The 23,573-nt window shown below is 33.1% G+C and overlaps 4 protein-coding genes across 12 annotated transcripts; 1 reads left to right on the top strand and 3 right to left on the bottom strand.

The window, feature by feature from the left end:
• Window positions 1-64: 64 nt before the first annotated feature.
• Window positions 65-1,409, bottom strand: LOC113863561 (vegetative cell wall protein gp1-like). Its single transcript, XM_027497191.1, has 3 exons — window positions 1,173-1,409; window positions 367-1,038; window positions 65-315 (listed from the first exon to the last, which is right to left on the bottom strand). Exons 1-3 carry the CDS (start codon window positions 1,330-1,332, stop codon window positions 65-67), a joined length of 1,083 nt encoding a protein of 360 aa, XP_027352992.1. The 5' UTR covers window positions 1,333-1,409.
• A 1,262-nt stretch (window positions 1,410-2,671) lies between these two features.
• Window positions 2,672-10,104, bottom strand: LOC113861439 (AUGMIN subunit 5). The gene is made up of 10 exons (XM_027494248.1): window positions 9,409-10,104; window positions 8,550-9,092; window positions 8,132-8,273; window positions 7,879-8,052; window positions 6,929-7,138; window positions 6,345-6,530; window positions 5,077-5,236; window positions 3,978-4,173; window positions 3,660-3,792; window positions 2,672-3,449 (listed from the first exon to the last, which is right to left on the bottom strand). The coding sequence occupies exons 1-10, from the start codon at window positions 9,900-9,902 to the stop codon at window positions 3,321-3,323; spliced, it is 2,367 nt and encodes a 788-aa protein (XP_027350049.1). The 5' UTR covers window positions 9,903-10,104; the 3' UTR covers window positions 2,672-3,320.
• Window positions 10,105-12,868: 2,764 nt separating this feature from the next.
• On the top strand, window positions 12,869-19,665 carry LOC113861182 (E3 ubiquitin-protein ligase At3g02290-like). Of its 5 annotated transcripts, XM_027493830.1 has the most exons (6): window positions 12,999-13,116; window positions 13,466-13,477; window positions 13,848-14,236; window positions 14,981-15,404; window positions 16,935-17,044; window positions 18,543-19,665. In XM_027493830.1, exons 3-6 carry the CDS (start codon window positions 14,117-14,119, stop codon window positions 18,567-18,569), a joined length of 681 nt encoding a protein of 226 aa, XP_027349631.1. In that variant the 5' UTR covers window positions 12,999-13,116; window positions 13,466-13,477; window positions 13,848-14,116; the 3' UTR covers window positions 18,570-19,665. The 5 variants fall into 5 exon arrangements, with proteins under 5 accessions (XP_027349632.1, XP_027349630.1, XP_027349631.1 ...); XM_027493831.1 differs by lacking the exons at window positions 12,999-13,116; window positions 13,466-13,477 and adding an exon at window positions 12,869-12,910; XM_027493829.1 differs by lacking the exon at window positions 13,466-13,477 and having other exon boundaries at window positions 12,898-13,116.
• LOC113861184 (uncharacterized protein YwbO) lies at window positions 19,522-22,547 on the bottom strand. Of its 5 annotated transcripts, none has more exons than XM_027493835.1 (8): window positions 22,424-22,527; window positions 21,603-21,759; window positions 21,379-21,498; window positions 21,226-21,269; window positions 20,978-21,103; window positions 20,451-20,535; window positions 20,017-20,073; window positions 19,522-19,926 (listed from the first exon to the last, which is right to left on the bottom strand). In XM_027493835.1, exons 2-8 carry the CDS (start codon window positions 21,744-21,746, stop codon window positions 19,849-19,851), a joined length of 654 nt encoding a protein of 217 aa, XP_027349636.1. In that variant the 5' UTR covers window positions 21,747-21,759; window positions 22,424-22,527; the 3' UTR covers window positions 19,522-19,848. The 5 variants fall into 5 exon arrangements, with proteins under 5 accessions (XP_027349636.1, XP_027349635.1, XP_027349638.1 ...); XM_027493834.1 differs by having other exon boundaries at window positions 19,629-19,926; window positions 21,603-21,770; window positions 22,424-22,547; XM_027493837.1 differs by having other exon boundaries at window positions 19,781-19,926; window positions 21,708-21,770; window positions 22,424-22,533.
• Window positions 22,548-23,573: the final 1,026 nt, after the last annotated feature.

Here is a 23,573-nt window from a genome sequence, read left to right as displayed (position 1 = left end):
AAGTGAGTTCATCATGTGGACGGAATTATTAGAGAATTATGCATGGATAGCTGTTACTATTCAGTTAAGGAGAAGCATTCTTTGAAGACTTAGCAGGGGGTGTGCCAGGGCTGCTAGGTGGAGGGAGCAATGGGAGGAAAGGAAATGGAGAGGTTGGTGATGGTGAGGATGGAGATGGAGATGGAGTTAAACCTGGTACTTGTGGTGGGAAAGGTAACAGTGGTGATGATCCTGATGGGGGAGGCAGTAATGGGTTAGGGATGAATGGTGTTGGATTTGTTGGCTGAAATGGGTTAGGAACAATAGGTGATGAGCCTGGTGGCTGTAATGGGTTAGGAATTAGAGAAGGTGGCTGGAGTGGGTTACGGACTAATGGAGGTGGTTGAAGTGGGTTGGGAACAATGGGTGGTGGAAACAGTGGGTTAGGAGGAAAGATGAAGTTTTCAGGGTCAGCTACTTTCTGATCTGAAGGCTCAACATTTGGGGATTCATTAGTAATTCTTGTTGCAGGGACTGGTGGTGACCATGGTGCTGTTAATCCTGGAAGGGGTGGTAGAGGAGGGAGTGTTGGCATTGGTGGAAGGCTAGGTAATCCAGGAAGGGGAGAAAGAGTAGGAAGGAGGCCACCAGGTGAGTTTGGATCCTTAAGTGGAGGAGGAAATGATGGATCTACTTTTTGAGGAAATAAAGTTTTCACAGAACCAAGGCCCTTGATGTTTTGAATGCTAGGTTTTTGGTTACAAAGATTTGGCTGTTTAAGAGGCTTGAATGAGAAAAACCCAGCTGAGAATATGTGTAATCCTTGCTTTTTGGACTTGAGCCTTATTGAAGAAGAAGTTGCCGCTGAGGCCACAGCACAATAAGGCTCACTGCTACTTAATAATGTCACAGTGCACCCCTTTATTCTTTTCACATGTTTACTCACTGAGAAAGGTAACTGCACCTTGAATTCCCCATGTTCATCTGTCTTCACTTCTTTCCTGAATCTTGATTTTGAGCTCCCATATCCATCTTTGCATTCTACAGCAACTGATGCACCTACACACAGGAATTTAGAAAAGCATGACATCAGCCTCAAAATTTAGACCATGCCTATCAAGTGTCAGCTGATTTAGCTGGTAGAGATATGAAGTTGAACCATTTAAAAAATAAGGGAATTAGTGGAAATGCACCTGAAATGAAATGGCTGCCCATGGAGAAATCCTGTTGGAAACATGTGTCACAGTAAACAGTGCCAACCACAACAGCAGAAGGAAGCTTCTTGTCCTGGATAGCCTGAGAATGTGTACCAAATGTGAGACTGAGAAACAGTATTACAAGGAACCAAGACATTCTCAGGTTTCCTTCTGTTAGAAACTTTAGTCTATGAATAAAGGCTATAGTGGATGATTCTGCTTGTAAATAAACAATAAGGGTCTATAAGCTGTACACTAAAGAATTATGTCTATCCTTCTTTCTTCCACTTTCTTATCTTTTTTCACTCTTGATGTCATTGTTAAAGAGAATCAAACAATAATGTTTTATAGCCTGACAAATAACAAGGCTATTTATGCCTGTCATGCAAAAACCAGTCAACTGTAAACTAAAATGCAGTAATTGTAGGCTTGTATTCCCATCAGCAAACAGCTAGGAAAGAAGGTAAGTTGGTGGTTGGAAAGGTTAGATAAAGAGAAGCTCCTAGTTTCTGTTTTATTTAATTTTAAGTTTGTTTCTTTGTTGGTATTAAAATGCCAAAAGATATCACTGGGACCCTGTTGGTTCACGGGACATAGAAAGTGGCCACATAATCTGTGACCATGCAAGACATGACCTTGCTGGATCCACAGTGAGTGTTAGCACAAACAATGTTAGTATTACCTGTTTGGTTCTCAATTTTAGAACTGCAACGTATGAGCACCTTGTGATGCAGATATGCATGTGAGTATGTTACTATTATAATAAATAGTATTGGGAATTTAAGAATATGGGTATGTAGTAGACTTGGGAGTTAAGCATGTTAGAGAAAAGAACGGATTGTTGCAGAAACAACAAAAATTTCAGCTATATATAAACAATAGTATTATTTATACATCATTTTTATTACAATCTCTTTTGTTTGGACTAATATTATGATCTCATTTTTCTAAAGCATTTGATAAATCAATATAGTTAATTCTATGGGTTTGATGTTTATGCTGTCTCAGAGTTTATATTCCAAAAATAAGGAAAAATAAAATTATTCGTACCAATTTCTAAAGTCACAATCCAATATTTCAGTAATGTTTCCCTTCTCATGGTAGTGTCTGGAGGATATAGTAAACCAGGTTCTCAATTATTGCTCACTGGCCCTGTAAACTTAAAATTATATATAGCTGTAAAGAAAGGATTGTCCATTAATGTGACTCATGAAGAACTGCGATGTCTTGGCCTCTACTCTGTGTGGAACTATTCAAGGAAAAAGCACAATTCGTTCTTACAGTATAGAGTTGATACAGCTAATATTTGCCGTAGTCACGTGATTCACACCATCTCTCTCTCTCTCTCTCTCTATATATATATATATATATATACATAGTACATTAGTATTGAATAATTAGGATGAAGTCGGATAAGATTTGTATAGATGATAAAACATTCCTATCGAATTTTTAATATTCTCAAATACTTAAAATTCTTAAAACGAGAAATCTCATATTGTAATTTTTTTTTTGTCAGGTAATATATTGTCATTGAATCTGTATCACGTAGGTTTTGAGGACCATTACATATGATTGCAAAACAAAAGAAAATAGTCATACTACACTAACATACCCTCACCAAACTCATTCTAGTTTTACCCTAAACGATTCTAAGCGTATACAACAAATCAAACCAGAGTTCAGTAAACGAAGCTGAAATCTTTTCAACTTCAATCAGCTACAGACAATAAATCCAATTACAAACCTCAAAAGTCATAAGATTCAATGCCATCAATCACTGCCAATTAAAATGAACAATCCAACCCACCACCTAAAATCTAAAAATTGCATATAATACATTTCACGCTTCTGAAGAGAACTCTACTGGGGTGTGGAGGATCTGTAAAATATCAACAAGTAGGATTTTTCTCTCTTGTTCTTAAGTTCTTCATCCATCAATTATAGACAACAGCGGCCATATTTCTATCCCAAAAGATTATCAGAAAAGACACTCCATTCAACATCACTGCTCAAAGTATCCACTGTGCAAGCATCTCCAGGGTGCATAATATGAAGTCTTTGACATTGATCCCAAAGTGGGAAATGTTTAAAGAAACGAGACTTCAAAAAATTTTGTTCACACCAGATGCTTTATAATTCTATTCACAATAGCTCCTTATCATAAAATGCAAGAAGCTGCTTCACATGATTATGCCAGGCGGCTACATTTTGCCCATCCACTGTTACCCAGTCAACAACTATTGATGCTGGTTGCTCCCACCACTCATCAAGCTGCAGAAGTGGTTAAAAATTTAATAATAGAACTAGAAGTCTTGTAAAGGAACATGAAAGAAACATACTACATATACACAGGAAAATGGGAGTGAACAAGAGTATGTGCATAAGAAAAATTGTACAAAAAACTCATTCCTGAATTCTTTTCACCGCCATTTTTAGGGATATCAATCTAACTCTTGTAATAATAACACAATAGTGACTCACCAATCCCCTGACATATTTGCAATCTTCCAAACTCTGCTGAGCATTCAAAACAGCAGTCTTAAGTTCAGGCAACCATGTTTCCATTATAGTTTTCTCTTGTTCTGCAGCTAAATTCAAAGAAAAACTTGTTGTCCTGCATCATTATATCAAACATCAAAACAGGAGAAGAAATAGCTTTCAACATTCAAAAGATATGCCTCCGAAAAAGATGGAAAAATAAATTGACTACATCTTTCCCTTGCCAACATATAAATTTGAATCTACTAGAAAAATTAACCATGAATGCACATTAGATTCAGTGGTTGGATACATATTTACCTTTCATATTCCTGTTGAACACAGTAGGCATGAGTCAACAAGGCATGACCACTTTGAACAAGATCCCGTCTAATATGGACAAGATTAATAGCCTTTAATAAATCTTCCAATACACTAGCTTCAGAACCACGAAGTTTTAAACAGAACTCCAGCGACTCTAGCACAGATGCCAGACCAGCATCTGAAGCTTCCAAGCCTGTCCATTAAACAAGAAAATCATTTGATAAATAATAATAGCTTTTAGAGCATTCCAAGCACAACAAAACCTTCTATTATATTCTTCAAATTGCAAGATAATGAAATAATAAGTTGCAGCAAAAATATTGATTTGAGACAATAAAATGCCATTTCTAATTTTATTATAATTGTTTTCGAAGCTTGATTATGGCACTCCAAAGACTATAAAGTTGATTATATTTATATATTGGCACTGGCAGGCATGCCCAGATATTTGATTCAGAATGACAATTATTAGTGTAATAATACTAAGTAAATCAACATTAAATTCTTTCATGCATGAATGTAAACAATTATAACCTCTGACTATGTAAGATTTTCACCCGTGACATAAACAGCCACTGGTACACACTGTAACAGGACTTTGATACACAGCCAAATTAAAAGTTTATGATTTATCATCAAGTTATACAAACATGAAAACAACTCTACAAATAAGTTCACAAAAACGGTGACCAAATCTCCCCATGTCAAATAAGAATCATTCTAGAAGAAGCTATAGAGATTAAAATTAATCCAAAACTTAAGCATAGTTCTGCCCTTCATCATTCTAGAAATTTCTGTCAACAATAATTTAAGAACTATAAAAATAGAATCTACTTAAACCTACAAAATGAATATAAAATATTTTATATACATTTTCATTTTAAAAATGTTCTAAAATTAACAAATTCAAGTGTTTTGGTAGGCTTTAGACAAGTTTCAGAAAACTTTCTTTCAGCCCTACTAATTAAAAAAACAAAAAATAAAAAATACAGGATCTACCATTACATAGTACATACACACCTACATATCAGCCATATCTGATATGACCATACCAGGAAAGAGGCTGTCAGCACATCAGAAACGATAAAATACTCACCAGCAGGATACTGAAGTGCAGCTGAAACGCGACATATTGATGGAATTGCTGACGGATCCCGAGCACCTGCTCTTGCTGTCAAAATAGCTGCATTTATTTCCGCATTTGCAACTGCTTCTTGGCCAGGTGATCCATTAGTGCCCATGGCCTCAAGCAGTGCCTTAACCAGAATTCAAGATAAAATTAAGTTGAAGCACATCTCAACATATATATACAATAAAGATATTTAAAGCAAATTGCTCTGAAATAATTAAAAATTTAGAGACAGATACTGGTTTAGAATTAGGGAAAATAGTCAATCTTTATCACAGAGTGAATGCCCTCTAACCTGTATCAATGAGATAAAAGGCCAGATCACAAATGTACAATATAAATTAATCTTCTCTACACTCCAGGTATTCAAGAGACTGGACTTTAGCTCCCACTCTAAAACCAAAGATTGATCTCTATTTTTTCTTCCAATTATTTATACCTTTCCATCTCTACACTTCTACCTAACTATTCAACAAACTAACTAATACAGAATACAGACTGACCCCTCTTTATTTGCAATGGTCAACATTCATTTTTCTTACAAGAATTTTAAGGTTACTAACAGATTTAAGTTGTACTACTAAATTTGCAATTTGCATCACACAAACCCTATTTAAACAATCTAACAACCATCCGAAATGAGAGAGTACTTAATGGGATTCAGAGCATCCCAATCCCTCCTGTTACTTTGGAGAGGCAGTTTCTAATTATTCATTATAAAGTTTCTGGTAAAAGCAAGTACGGTGATATTCAGTGGCAGAGGGCAGTTCATGCAGTTCCGAGGTGTATATGGCTGTAGTGCAGTGCACATATCTTTCAAGGAATCTCTTGCTCCAAAACTTGTTATAAGGTAGGATTATATCTATGACTTCTTGTGTCTGCTTCAATGTGAGTTTCCAAACACATGCAAAAGAGATTGAGGCATTGAGCAGCCTTGCTGCATTTTCAGTTTTCTTTTTTTCCATTAATTTATATTCCTTGTTGTATCTTGTGAATTGTACTCTTTTTTATCTAAAAAATTTCTATCCAACTAAAAAAAAATGGAACGTGTTGAACACTAGACACCAAATCTGAGTCAAGTTTATATTTAAATGAACTTAGAACCTTCAACTACCAAAAGGTAGAAATAGAAGATCCAAAAGTAGATCATGTAAAGTAACTTCATATATCAAGTCCCAAAACTTCAGAACATTATTTTTATTCTAATATATAGTATATGTTGGAGCATTATAAACCTGTGGGGAAGAAGGAAGCATGTAGAGGCTATTATCTGGACTTCGATAAAAGGTAGACACTTCTTTCTCAACAAGATCCTTTGCGCTATTTGAAGTCTCAGCAACAGCAGCACACGCTGGAATTATAGTGCTAGAAGCATACTCCCTTGCAGTTAATGGTTGCTGACTCCAAAATGAAGCAGCATCCTGCATTATAGGTGAAAAAGACAACAAATTTAAAATAAAAAACAAAATAAAGATAAAAATCGAAGAACTGTTTATTAGAATAAAGAAATTGGAAAAAAACAAGAACAAAGATGTGTTTGTAACATATGGGAAATGAATACCCTCAAGGTCCAGTAGGATCAATATATGTAAACTTCCTACAAATATTCACAGTCTAAATAGTCAATGAATGCAACAATTCACAGTCAAGGTATCAATGTTCCCACATAAACAAATCTATAAATAGATAATCCAAGTTCAAAACCAATGATTATTCTAGGATTCAAACAGGGTATCAACATTCCCAAGGATAAGCTGTAAATATACCTAACACAATTGTATTTCATAATATAGAAAATACTGAAATAGTGGAACCTTACCATATTTGCTTTAAGGAGTGCTGTATAAATGGTCTCAAGTTCTGATCTACGAGCATCAAATTCCTCAATCTTTTTCCACTTTTTTTTTAGAGAATCTTCTGCTTCTTTCCTCTCAGCACACAATTTATTCAAACGTTGTATTTCGGACATCAAGGTATTTAAGCTTGCCTTTAAACCAGCAACTTCTCTTTCCTTGGCCCAAACATCTAGCTGAACGCATGGAAGATATTAAAAAAATAAGTGGGAAAACTCATAGCTCAGATGTTGATGAGAAAAATATTTCTAGCGATGGGAAATGGGCAAAAAGTTTTTTTTTTCTTCCAACTTTTACATTGTAACAGCTGAATTCATAATCCTTAAATAAAGTTGGAAAATCTAAAAAGGGGAACCTAAATAATTTAATTGAACTTATAGAAAGCAAAATTCCTCAGATAATTTTTTTATTTCTCCCACCTCAAATGCTGATATAAAAAAATATTTTCGAAATCAACAATTCCATCTTTATGAAGTTCTCCTCTTATTAATGTACCTAACTATATCAACTGAGTAACCAGTCACCTAAGTAACTCAGTTACCCACTAACCACCCATCTATTTTTGTCTCTATAGGTGAAAGCTACCCACTCGTATATTTGGTATCTTTAGCCCCACAAGTATTTGATCTGTAAATTGTAACACTCAAAATCAGAAAGAAAATTTGCTGAGGTTTAAGCATTAACTCCAAGCATAAGCTATGCTACCAAAAACATTTTTTATTTCTTTAATCACCTGTCAATGGGTACTAATTCTTCCCACCATGCATGCTGATAATCTATCTTTTGGTTATTTATTGGAATAAAGCTTGCAAATGAGAGTATCATGGGAAAAGGTGACAATAGATTCTAAAAATATACATCTTACACAAAAGAAGTACCCAATGCACTGCAACTGTATGTTTTTCATAAATAATACCTCAAGTTGCCTAAGACTTCCAACATTCTGGGATGTGCTTCCAATACCAATTGAGTGTGAAGATACATCAGTGCCTCCATGCAGACGTTTCATAAGTTTCTCACACATGTCCCTTGCTTCTGCAGCCTTATTCAGTGCACCTTCGGTAGCCAAAAATTGTTGAACATGAGCTTTCTGTGAACAGAGATACAGCACCAGTTCAATCATTCCAATTATGACAACAAAATTATGAAGCTCAAGGAAGAATAAAGACCTGTCTTTCAAGAAGCTGATTTTGACTCCCTCCTGGAGGCACATCAACCCCAATCTTTCCATTGCCATAAAGTTGATAGTGTAGAGGAGAGCTCCCATCAGAAGAAGAAACATCCATAACTATGTTATTTTCATATTTGTACCTGGTTGAATAATGCAAGTTTGGATTATAACAGCAATAGCATAACATGTTAATAAGACCAAACCAACAACATCCATAAAATGCATATAGCTACTTCATAGTTCATACACACTTTTTTTTCCTGGTTATAGCATTTGTGACTGAATTTTTTTGGAAAGTTAAAGCAACAATGATTAACGATCTCTCACAGAAGGTTCAAATTCAAAATTATAGTCACAGAGGCATCAACAAGAGCACCAACAGAACAACACAAAAAAAATTAGGAATATTCTGATACCTCAAAGTCTCTGCATCAGCTCTAACATCAATTTTGTCTATTTCTCTGGAGATTAGACTTTTCAGCCGAAAAGTGTATGCTGTAATTGCCTGAAGCAATTGGGGAGGACTTTTTAGGCAATTTATAATAACAGTTCTAACCTCGTCAGGAATTTGCCCATCAAAGTCAAACCCCAATTTTGCTGTTTCTGCCTGTGGATTTAAATGAATGCCACTTCCTTCAAAAGCAGGAAAAGAACTCCGAATTTTTTCAATCATGTGAGCTACAAGAGATTCACAAGCCTTTCTAATACTCTTTTCCCTGGTGGTTTCAATAAGAATGACATCATCTGCAGATTTACCGCTCTTAACAGTAGAATAAACAGCTTCCTTCTCACTTTTGGCACTAAAACTATTGGCCATTTCGACAGAAGAATCCACACCCGATTTTTGAGAATCCCTCGCTTGATTTACATAGTAACAGAGACGTTTATGATATTCAGCGAATATCTTCGCAGCTTCATCACATTGTCGATCATAGGCTTCCAACATCACTTGCTTATGCCTGCACAATGGTAAAGAACTCATACGTTTGTTGTCTCAAGTCTCAACCATTCAACAGCAAAACCACCATAAATTCATTATTTCTTTTCCCCTCCCCCAAACATACTGTTGGTACAGAGACAAAATCACATAAAACTTTCTTATCAACAACGATATTTAATCTCAGAATCACATCGTTACTAGATATCATATTATACTTCTACAACTAATATATAAGAAATATGAAAAAATCCATTTCAACCAAACACAACGAAAATTACCGACTACATTAACAACACAATCTAATTAAAAATTAGGGCAAATTGAGAAAGCAAAACCTGTAATTGGCTCGTTCATCGAGCGTTCTCTTCCTCTCAGCCTCCTCTCTGGAAACCTCGAGCATCCTAGCCCTCAAATCCTTCCTCTGTCTCCTCACGACGTTCCTCAACCTCTCCACCTCCTTCGCCGCCAAATCGCGCTCCTGCAACGCAACCTCCCTCGTCGTCTCGGAACCCTCGCCGGCGAGCGCCTTCTCCTTCTTCCTCCCGCCCTTCCCCCTTCCCTCATCCTTCGCCAATCCGTCGCCGTCTCCGCCGTGGACGGTGATGTTCCGGCGAATGTTCTGTACCGTCTTTTCGGACTTAGCGCGGGTGACGAGGAAGTTCCAGACCGGAATCATGTTACCGCGGCAAATCTTACGGATTGACTCGACGGACGGCAAGTGCGACTTGCCGGCGGCGGCGTAGTTTCCGAGGGGACGGTATCCCATTTCCTTGTGCAGCCATTCGAGAATGGCCTCCGGCGACGATGACGCTGCGGCTGCGCTCTGCATGACTACGACGCTGAGTGTGATAGCATTGGCTGAGTCCTGAGTGACTCGGTCTAGTTAGTGTTTGTTACGGTTGGATCTGAGAAAGTGGAGTGATGTGGTGTGGTTGGTGAAGACGTCTGTAGTTCTCTTCACACTCTCAGTTTTACCGTCACTCACAATGTTGATTGTTGATGAAGATGTTGTCCTCATTGCTTTGGATTTTGAAATGCTTCAAAGCATTTTAAGTTAAAATATGTGTCTAATTTTTACAATTGATATTTATTTACAGGTAATTTTTATTTAAGAAAAGGGTATATTTTAATTCTTGTACATATATTTCATTATGTTTTAGTTTTAACCTGTTATACATAAATCAAATATTTATAAAATTTTAAAGTATAAAAATTAATTTATAAATAATTATTAATTATACAAACTAGTTAACAATAGTAAAATTAATTTTTATTTGTTAGTGACACGTTTTAATTATTGTATATTGTTTATCAGCTATAAAAAAATTAATATATTAAAAAATTTTAAAGAATTAATAATAAGGTTTGTCTAATACTAAATTTTATTGACATGATAATATTGTTTTATGTTGGAATAATTAATCTTTTATTTAATGTTTAAAGATCAAAATTTTGTTTGAAAATTTCTTTTATATATTTCGTAGGAATTATCTGGTAGTATACGAAAAGTTCACTTCAAAATTGTGAAAAAAATTGTTTTGTTTGATATTTTAAAAATTCATGAGTAAAAGAAATAAGTTAAACATGTTAATGTAAAGGTAAGTCAATTAAAGCGTCGTGTTGGTATTGAAATTTTAACTCCTGTTGTTATTAACGAAGGTTATTGTGAAAATTCATTTGTTTTTAAATTGCATATTAACTAAACTTGTACAATTCAGTAGTAGATCAAGCTAATGTTTAACTCTTTTATTAAACAAATAATATAATAAAAAGATTGTACTATTTAATTAAATAATATTTTTTATTAGAAACTTGACTTGAAAAAATTATATAGGAAGTTGATAAAACAAAAACTATTAATCTTATAAAATAAAGTACAATATTAATAATGTTCTTTATTATAACTTTTGAAAGATAAATTGTGACGGTTTTATTTGTGATAATCATGATCAAGTTTATTTTAGTTTTTACAATCTTTCTCTTTGTTTTTCTCTTATAGCTGAGGTTTAAAGAATTTGGTTAGAAATACATCTTATAATTCAAGCAAATATCTGTATTATTTTAAGTTGAAACTGATTTTAAGAGTTTTTATTTTTAATTTTAAATTCTTAGTGTTATAATCATCCCTTTTTTTTTTCTAATTAAGAATATTAGAGACTTGTTGAAATATATTCCCTTTATTCAATTTAACTATATTATGAGGAAAGTCAATCAATATGCTGACTAAGATAAGTATAGAGGATAGTGTTCACTTTTGCTGTTTTGATAAAGTTTCTCTTTCTATTTGTCCGTTTATTAGTTTAGATTCCTACAGAACCTAAACTCTTAAACCCTTTTATGTAAGTTTATTTGTTTTTAGGTAATTTAACCCACCTTTGATTAGTGAAAAAAAATTATATATATATATATATATTTTACAAAAGTGTGTAATTAAGAAAAAAAATATGAAAAGCCTATATTATCATGTTTTACTTGTCTAATTTTTAATTTGTTAAACATGTTTTCTTTTCTGATTATAATGTAATTTTATATTAACACTTAATAATCTTATAATAATAATTATTTCTTACTCAAATTATTTTTACAATAATTGTGCAAGGCAATATAAAAAAATAATTAATTAATAAATTTACTAATTTAACAATTCATTAAAAATAAGAAATTAATATTCTTTAAATCCTTAGTATAATTTATCTCCTAGGTTAGTTAATTAAATAAGATGTCACTACCATAAATGAAATTATTTAAGACATTATCAAGATCGATTAAATCCAATGAATAAAAAAAATCAACAAAATAAGCCTAATCGGAACATAAAAATAATATAATTTTAAACTTAAAAGGGCAATTTCTAACTTTTGGGTTTAGTCATGATGTTAAACAATATAAAAAATAGAACATTAATTTTTCCAAAATAAAAATTAAAATATTACGAGTGAAAAAGGAATGAGAAAGAATCCTTTTACAATTATATTTTTTTAACCTAGCATCAATTTTCGTTCTTTAAAATAAATCTATTTTGATAATATTATTTTAAAAAATTTATCTTTTTTGTAATTTTCAAAATCAAATCTTAAGAGCAACTAAAAGTTATATATATATATATATATATATATATATATATATATATATATATATATATAAACCTAGTTACATATCAATTTTCGTTTATTCATCCTTTTTTTATAATAAATATATTTTAATAGTATTATTTTTTTAAAAGAAATTTTAAAAACATTACCTCTATTTTAGCAAGTTGTTATGCATATCAGTTTTTTGTTTCTTTGATTTAGTTACGAAATAGTTTTGGTATCTTCGTTATCTGTTTTGCATTTATCCTTGTATTCCACCATTGTCGCTGGTAAACTAAATTATTTATATTTTTTTACAAATTAATTTCTTTTAAATACTTAAAGTTTAAAGTTAATACACTATTTTTATTTAAATATTTAAATATAAACTTATATTGATTATCACTCGAGTACTTGTATATAAATGAACGAATTAAAGAAGAAAAACATTAAACAAAGGTATAAACTATAACAATTTATTAAAGAAACAATAAAATAAATTATACCAAATGCATATAAATGTATAATTTAATATATATGACATGCATTTTGTCATTAATTCAATATTGGAATTATTATTATTATTATTTTGCTTATATAATGTATCTGCTATATATAGACTGTCATACTGTACTTGGAGGTAGAGAAAAAGAACACCAGTTACAACTTGTGATATTTTAAATTTTTAAAATTAAAAAAGAAAGTCACATAAAGTTTGGAAGAGATATAGATTCCTCTATCCATGACCCACCCACCGAGGTCGAAGGTAACGAAAAGGAGAGAGAAAGAGAAAGACAAGTGTTTTGCTTCCTTTAAAATTTTAATTTAGCAAATTCATTCATTCATTCTGGCAAATTTCGCCGAAAATTCCAAAACCCCTTTTTAGAAAACTCGATTTCCTAATTCAACTCTTCTATATCTCTCTTCTTTGTTCCTTCAGAAACAATTGCTCTCTCTCTCCCTCTCTTTAAGGTACTTTTTGTTTGGTTTTGAAAATTCAATTTTTGTCTTCTTCCTCGCTTACCCTTTATCGTTTGATTGCCTTCTTATTTTAACTGGGTATCTATTTTTTTTTTCTGGGGTTCATCAATTTGGATGTTTTTCTCCGTTACGTTTTTGTTGTTGTTGTTAAATTAATGGGAAATTCAGGTGTGTTTTTTTATGTGCCTGAATGATTGATGCTTGCGATTTTGCCGCTTCGTTTTTTTCTCCTTATGTTCCGATTCATGGAATGGAGGATGTGGTTTGTTTGATAGTTTATGTGTTGTTGTCTCAGAATAGTGATTGTGATTTTGCAGCTGAATGGTGTTGTACTACATAGCTTACCAGTGAAGTAAAGAATCATTTTTTCCCATAATTTGAAGGAACATTGAACAAATTATAGCTTCCAGTTGAAACATCTTACGTTGCCTTAGTCTTTTTCATTTCTTTTGGTTGCTCTCTAAGTTTTATCTTACTTGTTTTTTAACACCTAAAGGGAAAATAACAATGTGTTGCTATTGTTGAGTCCTGAACTCCTGATTTACCAACGGTGTTTTGTATACATGATGCTTTGAATTTGGAACATCAACGTTTGTTGCATTGCTTAGTACTTGGAAAAATTTGTTAATTTTGATTTGTCAAATTTGCGTGACTAGAAGCTTCTAGTTCAACTTTGCCAAATGATTTCATTGATATTTATTCAGTTCTGTTGTGTGTTTCAGGTGATCAAGAGAATCAGTGTGTGTTTATCCATATTACAGATCATCTGAACAGAAGAGGGAGGGTACTGGTTTGCGGAGGCGGTCGGACTTCTGCGAGCTTAGAATCCTCTCTCCTTTATTTATTTTTCGAAACCATAGTTATCGATTACTGCTGCTGGGGTCTTTGTCTCAGAGAGTTCATGTAGCAAACTCAATATTTTGGTGATCTATTGAGTTAAGGAGTGAGAAAAATTTTAGTTGAAAGGGAGAACGATATTGAAGCTTGAACAATGGGTTCTGTTTGTAGCTGTTTGAATGCTGGTGATCTTGAAGATTACATGAATCCAAACAATCCTGCATATAGGAACTGTGTGTGTATCAGTTGCTTCCTACAGCACTTTTTGAATGTGGCATGTCTCTAACTCCCTGCCATTCCCTCATTTCTTTCGTTTTGCTTTTTGAATGTTGTCCTGTCCATAGTTTGAATTTGTTGTCTAGGTCATGTCTTAGTGTATTATTTGTGCTGGAATTCCATTTCTGCAAAGTGGAAAACGTACCTGTTTCATTTTTAGGAGCTTTTTTTTTTGTTAGTGTTGTTGTACATATGCTTCCTCTCTGTTATTCCTTTGTTCAGGACGATATAATGTGAAAAAGTATTGTAATTGATAAGGTCGTATACGGGGGTTTGCTGGTATTTTCCTCTTTAGTTTTAGTCTTAAACTATATGTCCCAATCATCCGAAACACTACAAAATGCTGATGGATTGCATATAAGCATTTGTGCTAAATTGCTAATCTAAGTTAAATGTTGCGACTTATGAGAACTATCAATGTTAGAAGTGAGTCTTAAATTTAAGTTACCCCTTAGCTTATTGTGGGAGGGATTTTTTTAAGGCTCTGGCGTTAACTTGCTTGTAAGAAGGCCACAAAAACTCAAATAAAAACAAATTATAATCACCTATAATTTAGTTTTGGAAAGCTTTGCTGCAACTGTTAATTGAAATAATTTGGTGTTAATTCCATTGTATTGATTGCTATGTACATCAATATTCAGCAGATAATACTTTGAAGAATATTTTAGCCCTATCTTGATATTGATGACAGCTGTACTCCATAATATAATTTAACTCTTTTTCAATCCACCTCAAATTTCAGTATACCTCAATATTCCATAGAGGGGAAGTGCATTCAATTCCTTCATCTATACAGGGTGCAGCATCTATGACTTCTACAGCTTCACTTGATAATTCTCTATCTGATGTGTACCGTTCTCCTCCAAGGCCCTTGCCTTATGATGCAGATCCCCGGTGTTTCCGTTCACAGCGTGATGGACTAGTTTCAAGACGTGAGAAGGGTTCAAGTCATTTGAATGAGGAGTCAGAACCTCTAAGAGGTGATGTAGATGCTGACTCAGAATCTATAAATTCGGGTGGTAAATGGAATGATATTTCTGAAGATGGATCAAAGGAATACCGTTCTAAGTCCTCTGTGCGACTTTCATCGGCAAAACTTACGACTGGAGCTGCGCTTGTTGATTCATCATCAGAAGAGGAGGATGTCTGTCCAACTTGTCTTGAAGGTAGTTTTTCTTTTTAAATTTATACTTGAATTTTCATCAGAAGTCACATGGTAATGGGATTGTGACTAAGTTTTGCATGAAATATTGGTCTGTAGCAAAGTTATCATTATCAATCCTGGATAGCAATGCAGAGTGGTCAACTCCAAAACTGGTACCTCGGGATGGCTGTTATACTTAAGATTATAGATGCAACTCTTACTAGTTAGATCATTTAAACTACTCGTATATGAATGCTTAAAAATAAAATTACCCAAAAAGACATTGAGAATGAATAATTAAAATCATACTAGACAGTTACAACTAAAATTATGGAGTGAAAAAGAGTGGTGCAATGCCTGAGGCTCTCGCTTATTGGGGGTGGGAAGGGTAGATGTACTCAGCCTTACTCCTGTAAGCAGAGAGGCTATTTCTAGGATTTGAATTTGTGACCTCATGTCACTAGGCAGCAATCTTATCATTATATCTAGGATTACCATGAAACCTCTTGCAACCTTAAAGCTCTGAAATTAAATTTTTAAAAAGGAGATCTCGTCAAAAATATAAAGAACACATCATGTGAGACTCTCTCTGAACAAAACACAGAAAGAAACAGAAAAAGAACTACATGGAGATGCTGGTAAGAAAAAGAAGAACGGCCTTTCTGAATTTGTGAGGACATGAACAGATCACAGACAAAATGTGGGTTGTGCTGTGATAATGAAAGGGAGGCTTTATCTGTAACAATGCTCAAGTGCAGAGGGCTGGTTGGAAAGGGACAAGATTGGTAATGACATTAATTATGCTTTTTGGTCTCAACTCTCCAATACACGCATGAAAGAAGGGTACGTTTTGTCTTGAATCAGAAACGTGGCTTTAGATATAAAAATTAAAATATGGTGAAATAGCTAAAATATTCTATTAAATGGCTTCAATTACGCAAAATAGGGTGGGCAAATAGAAGGTTTTGCCCTGTAAAGAATAGCAGTTGCAATTCCTGCTATTTCAAAACACTCCAAAACAGTGAATGGATAACTAGGGGCTGCTCCTTGGCGTTCTTCTGTTTTAATGGTGCTCGAGCGCACTATTAATGACTAGGTCTGTTGGATGCTTTTTTACATGTCTTGTCTTGTACACTGTTTTCTGGAAATTATATTTTTATTTTGTTGTGTAATTGTTGTAAATGATATTGAGATTCTGTCATGTATGCCTTCCATCCCTTAAATTGTGATGAGCAAAAATGAAAGCTGGATATTTTGAATAATTAGATAGAATAAAATATGTTTTGTGCAATGGTTTCTTTATGCCATAGTTGATTTCGAAATAGTAGAAAAGCATAATTTATTAATATTGACATGGTTTTGGCTTAGAAATTAGAATGTAACTTTAGCATGGGAACACAGGAGGCCAACTTTCTGATTATTACTTGTGCTTGTAAACATATGATACTTGTTGTAAACAAAATGTTGTACTTGTTAGCCAGGAAACACTATTTTGAGAATTGGAACTTTATCAGATTCTTATATATTTTTTTCAATTATTTTTTGCTTGCAGAATACACTGAAGAGAATCCAAAGATATTGACAAAATGCTCTCATCATTTCCATCTTGGTTGCATTTATGAGTGGATGGAAAGAAGTGACAACTGTCCTGTTTGTGGGAAGGTAATACTTGATATTTTCTGAATTCTTTCTCACTGAAATGACTCTTAGCATGTCATAAATTTTAGATCATGGAACACTTAAAGTCAGTAGGCCAAGAATCAGGCAGGACCAGTCGGTTGAACCAGAAACCAGTAAATTGGCCATGTCTGTGGTTCAGTTCTGTAAACCTAATAGGGTTCAGTTCTATAAATGATGTTAATTATTTCATTCCATTCCAGTTGTTAAGTCTGTCTGTCTAACAGAAAATGCCACCCCTGGTGTCAGAGACATTTTTCTGGTCCCTGATCTTGGTTTTATGAGCATCACATTTGGTGGCTTCATAAATCCAATGAAATCCCTGATCTGTTCCTCTCAAAACAGGGGAAACAGGAAAGGAAAGAGAATGATAGAGGTGTTGGTGATGAGGGAAAGGGCCTGTGATATTGCCGCATATCAATATAAAATTTATGTTTTTTGCTGCATAATTGCCTTGATAGAATAATCATTTGGGATGAATTTCATATTACTTTACATGGTGTGATTTTGTTGATACAGAAAATGTTCTTCAACGGAATTGAAAAATGAAAAGAAATTAAAGGATGAAAGGTAGATTCAAAAGAAGGGCTTGCATTGCATATTGAATAATAAAGGATTTGTTTATGATAATAAATAACAGGAATATTTCATTTCTCTTCTACAATAACTAGTTATTATAATTACTCCATGTCTTGCAATGTCTCATGGAACTTCTTATAAGCCTTTTCCCCTCTTTTAGTGAAAACTATTTTGCAATTAACATGCTACTAGATCTGATGACAAATTAGTTTGTCTCTTATCCTAGTAGTACAATTGTAGTTCATTGGTACATATTACCATCAATTTTCTGGGCTGATCAAACTTTATTTAGATGTCATTTCGTAAACTTGTACAAGTGAACTACACAAGGGTGAGAGTGTATCTGGTGTTGTCATTAGCAACTATCACCTTGCTGACTGAAAGGTTTTCTGTATGTGACACTCATTTGTTGACTTGAGTTACTAGTTACTATAAACTTGATGGCATGGTTTATTAAACAATGAAATGGTATGAACTTCCCACACAAATTTTTATATAATCATTGGGGATGGAAAGGCATAAACATGCCATAAGTTGGAGCTGCTTTAGCTCGATACTGATTATTTTAGCTGACATAGACTTCCACCTACCGTGCATTGAAACTGTTTATATGTGAATTGTGAAATACTACTTGTTTCTCAAATTACATATCTGACTCTTTCAGCTTGATTCTAATAATATTTTTCAATTGACACAATCATTTATCATTATACTGTTATTTTATATTGATCAAACTGAAATAATGTTCTGCATTTGAAAATATTTGAGCTGAGCATGACTGGAGAGTTAGAATTTGAATAATAATTCGTGTATTGATAATGTTTGCATTCTAGATTGGTGACCTAAAAGCTGCATAGTCTAATGAAACATAGTTTTTATTTAATTATTTTTAATTTTGGTGTAGGTGATGGTATTCGATGAAACGACTTAATCAAAAAGGTTCACGTCGTAGATGATGCCAACAACGAAGAAAGGAAAGAAAATTCAAGTATATATTGTGAATATTTCAGATTAAGCTCTTATCATGTATAGTAAATATTTAAGTTTTATTCACCATCATTGTTTGCTCAATCTCATCCAAGTTGGTTTTATATTTATACTTTTATCTCTTTTCTAAGCTTCCAAGGTTAAACGAAAATGCCATTTTAGATGGAAACTTTGTCAATGTTTTAACAGTTTGCCTTGTTATCGAAGAATTTCCCCTCTTTTTATTTTTTTTTGGTTTGTTTTTGTCGTTTGTTATGAGTTTGGAAGTTGGAACCGTTTCTTTTTGCCCCTTAACAAATGACGAGAGGGAGGGATAAAGATGTTTTTTTCCCAATCGATTTGCATGGAATTAATGGGAACAAATGTTGAACTAATGCAATTAGTACATTGCTAATTTTTAAAATCAAGTAAAGTAAATATGAAAATAAAAATGCATGTAAACATATTCTCTTAAACTAGTAAATTTAAACTGATCAACTTATAGGCTTATACATTCAGTTTAATCCATCTTAACACAAGGGATTTTATAACATTTTTGTCGCCATAACAGGCAGAGGGGTTGCATAATTTTCTCAGATTTGTATGCATACTGCAATAGTCAAAAGCAATTGAAGGTAAACTTGAGTTTAAATGTATTTAATTTTGTAAAATTTATTTTGTTTTAAAATGAATTTAAGGTAAGGTGATTTGATATATGTTTGATTTTTTTAATCACACACTAATTCATTGTTAATAAAAGCATCGTCCAAAAAAAGCCATGTCCCGCTACTCGTATTTTTTTCTTTCCTTAGGTACTTCAACGTCATTGGACAACAGAATGAACCTAGCCAAAACTAAAGTGTCAAATGTACCTTGATTTCCTATTTTGTTTTCAGAAAAATTGATAATCAAAATGCGGCAGAAAGATTATGTAGCTTAAAAGCTATTTTTATATTGAATTTAACAAAAACCAAACAATTGAATAATTGTTGGTTGTAGGCTTGTTAGGAAGACTGCAATGTCAATTAAATAGGCGAAGTCATTCGATTTATTATTGCTGCATCTGGTACGCGTGCAGTGACCAGAATGGATAAACTTTGGATAGGACAACTATAGAAGAATTTTGTCTTACATATCAATAGATATTTCACATTCTACAGAGTATGATATAGCACTTGTTATTTCCAAGGTTTCACCGTTTTATTGTTTTATATAGAGGACAAAAGAAACTCAGGAGATGAAATTCAACTCGTAGCAATTTGGAAAGCTCTCAAGAAGACTTCAGGGGGTTGTCCACCGCTCAATTTGTGTATCCCATTAATCTGCCAAATGATTAAATTACTCAATTTGCTTGGTTCTTATCATTATGAATCAGAAAACCAAACGGCGATTTTAATATTGTATACACTTACCACGTAAAATGGAACTCCTGTAATGTTTCCTGAGTATGTTTTGAGCTCCCCCTCAACCTAGTTAGAGTCATGGAAACCAAGATCAGCATTGATGCTATCAAATTCAATTGCTAAGGTGAATGTGATTGTCTAACACACTAGTCCGAGTTTGGAAACACATTGAAAAACCAATTAATGTAGATCCATTGCAGAAGTTACAATTAGTAGCATTGAAGTGAACACGAATTTATCTCCATTAAGCGTGAATCCAAACATAATTAAAAATGATCATGCTCCCATTTTGACATCGAAATGAAGAAAATACATTAAGAATTTTGAAGTTAGAACTTAGAATGCCTACTGATTCAAATATGATACAAATAAAATAAAGCATATTTTAGGCATCTTTTGAATTTAAATACAATGTAGAGGAGTTTGCTTATAAAAACAATTACCTCCTTCAATCCATTGTTGGGGTCCTTAAGAAACTCTTCTGCCCCTTCTATACCAACCTTTGCAGCAGATTCCACAAGAAACTTACTGCATCCAAATTGAAAATGATAATGTTTATCAGTTTATGAACCAGATATGAAGACATTTCGTACATATGTCCTGCAATATCAGCTAAATCCTACCACAAATGATCACCCTGAAATCCCATTTTCTATGGCCCAATTTAGTTCATATTGAACATTCAATTCCACTTTATTAGTATTTGGATTTGTTATATATTGTACATAAACCTTAATATTTAAATGAACCTCCATTGAAGAAATCAGCTTGCAGTTTTAATATTCCACAAGAAGTGTATAAAAATAAGATATTCAACCACACAGAAATGAAAAAAAAAAAGTAACATGTCAAGTGAGTATTCATAGTCATTGATCTGTCAAAAAGCAAAACAATTCATCTACAAAAATCCATACAGATGAACATCCCTTCCAAGGCCTTAATTGAGAAAACAACCATAAAGATCACTTACTGGTCACCAATGAATTTTCCCTGTGTGAAATAGCCAATGTTAAGTTCTTCAACTAGATCATGTTGCTTGTCAAGACCCTGCTGTCTAGAAAAATATATAAGCCTATGACTGTCAATAGTGTTTCCCCTGTGGATAATTAAAACAATGTTAGTTGAACCTCGGACAACTTTTTTTCAGAACACAACACTTCTAAATTGGTTTATACAAGTTTGTCCATTGATGAATTGTAAAACCACTCTCAATCTTACGTGAGTCCAGCCAAACTATACTCCAAACCAACACTCTTGAAGATCTGCCAAATACCAAAGCGACGTAAAAATGAATTGCTCAAAATTCATTGTTGGGATGAAACATACACAGTACAACCAATGATAACACAGAACGATCAACAAAATAAAAACCTCAGACATCCTAGCTGCCATGCTTTCAGATTGGGATCCAAACTTGCTTCTGTAAAACTCTCTTTTGTCAACGCCTTCTTTCGGTGCATCCGGGGTAAGTTGAAAGGGGTGCCATATTATCTGTAATTCCAGTTAAACAGAAAATTAACACAAGAAATGTCACACATATTTTGGTCCAAGATACACACACAAACACATAGAGAGAGGAAGAAAGAGTATTAGACCTCAAAGTCGTATTTATCCTTGGATGCAGCAATGGCCTTATCTAGATTTCTTTTGCCAACACAGCACCATGGACATACAGTATCAGAACTAACATCAATTCGTACGTGTTTCTTTTCAGAAGGGGTGCTGTTAGACGCACTCATGATCCTGCTGTATCTGCAATATCTCTACAACATGTAAAATATCACGAATGTATGCAATGACAAGAAGAAAGAATAATCTATGTGCATGATTGGTTTAGCTTATTTTGAGAAAATAATTACTTATTTTTGACAACTTTGTGAAAGAGCTTCTGAACAATAAGCCATTATTTTCTAATAAAAAAACCTAATCCAAACATGCATGTGACCTTTTATTTTTAAGAAACAAAAAATACACTCATCAGTCATATCTCCTCCCAATAATGTCCCTAGAAAGTTCTATTGTTTTTTGGGAATGATGACCCCAAATTTCAAACAGATAAACTATTGTTCAAAAATTAAAGCTGAACTAATGAAGGTGAGACCTTTCCAAAATCCCTTCTCTGTAATTTGATTGGATGAAAAATCAAGACAATAAAATCTACATCTTTGTAGAACAAGTTATCAAATTGCATAAAGGTAAATACAGTACAAACAAAACAAGATGCTGGAAATATCAGAAACTTTTGCCCAAACGAATCTCGTGATCAGATTCAGAAACAACCCAACAACAACTTAAAAAAAATATTGAAACGGAAAACAAAACAGCAAAGTCTGAGCCAGAATAACACACAATCAAGGGAAAAGTGAGCATAATTAAGAACCAATTTGCATTGAGGAAAGTAAAGTGAGAAGAATACCCGGAAGGGTAAAGAGAGGGAAGAGGCACTACAATTCAAAAGCTTTGCCAGCACTCAAAGGAATTGCAATTGGAGATGTTTGACATTGATCAGAGATTAAGCTTAGAAGATGAACGATAAACGTGTCTTTTTATTATTATTATTTATTTTATTCAAATTTTTCATGTTCTTTTCCGAACTTGCAGGAAAGTCGTCGTTTGATGTTGTTCGTTCAGACCCAACTACCCCCACCAATAAATAAAAATTTTAGTCATTAAATAAAAATATTAAATGTCTTAAATAAATCTAATCATGTTTCTTTATATTTATAAATATTTTTTATTTAATATAAAATTAGTAAAAAATTACAATAATACAGTAGTAACAATTTGTTCTTACTTTCTACACATCAATAATAGCTTATAAAGAAAACGACGCAAGAACCCAACACACAATAATATGGATTGTGTATAGTCGTAAAATCTAAGCTGGTTTGGCTTATCAAATCAAACTTTTGATTTTGTTTTGTTTTTAGTCTGTGTGGAATTCTTGTATTTTTTAAGAAAAATATTTCACAAACTTATATTCTTGAAAGTTTAATATTTTAAGTTACTATTATTATTTGTTTTATTTTAATTATATTTTTAATATTTTGCATGTGAAGGGACAATAATTCAAAGTAAGTAAAATTATAGATTAGGAAAGCACTAAGCATATTTAATAAGTGCTAATTACAAGACTAGGGAGTTTAAATGGAATAAGAATCGAGAAAACAAACAAATATACTCTCACAGACACACACACACACACTTTATTAATGTTTGTAATTATAGAAAGTTTTCGTGACGACAAATAGTTATAATTATGAAATGAATATATTTTTCTTTCAATTAAAACTTTTAAATTTTAAAATACTTAAAAAAATCTAAAATAAAAAATTAATTATTAAACTATTACAGGAAGCAATCTTACTTTCTAAGCATGCAAAATACCACACTACAATATAATTCTGTGAAAGTTGAATCTTCCATGGGATGTGGTTGGATGAAAAAAAAATTTACTTTAAATAAATAAATATTTTTAATTCTATACATCAGAATTTGTTTCATCTTGCATATATACACCTATAATTTGACCTTTACATGCATGCAATTATTTTCAACTTCATTTT

The sequence above is a fragment of the Abrus precatorius genome, unplaced genomic scaffold (assembly GCF_003935025.1).
Source record: "Abrus precatorius isolate BTA unplaced genomic scaffold, Abrus_2018 Scaffold3, whole genome shotgun sequence".
Taxonomy (NCBI): Eukaryota; Viridiplantae; Streptophyta; class Magnoliopsida; order Fabales; family Fabaceae; genus Abrus; species Abrus precatorius.
This window is presented reverse-complemented; position numbering and strand designations above follow the sequence as displayed.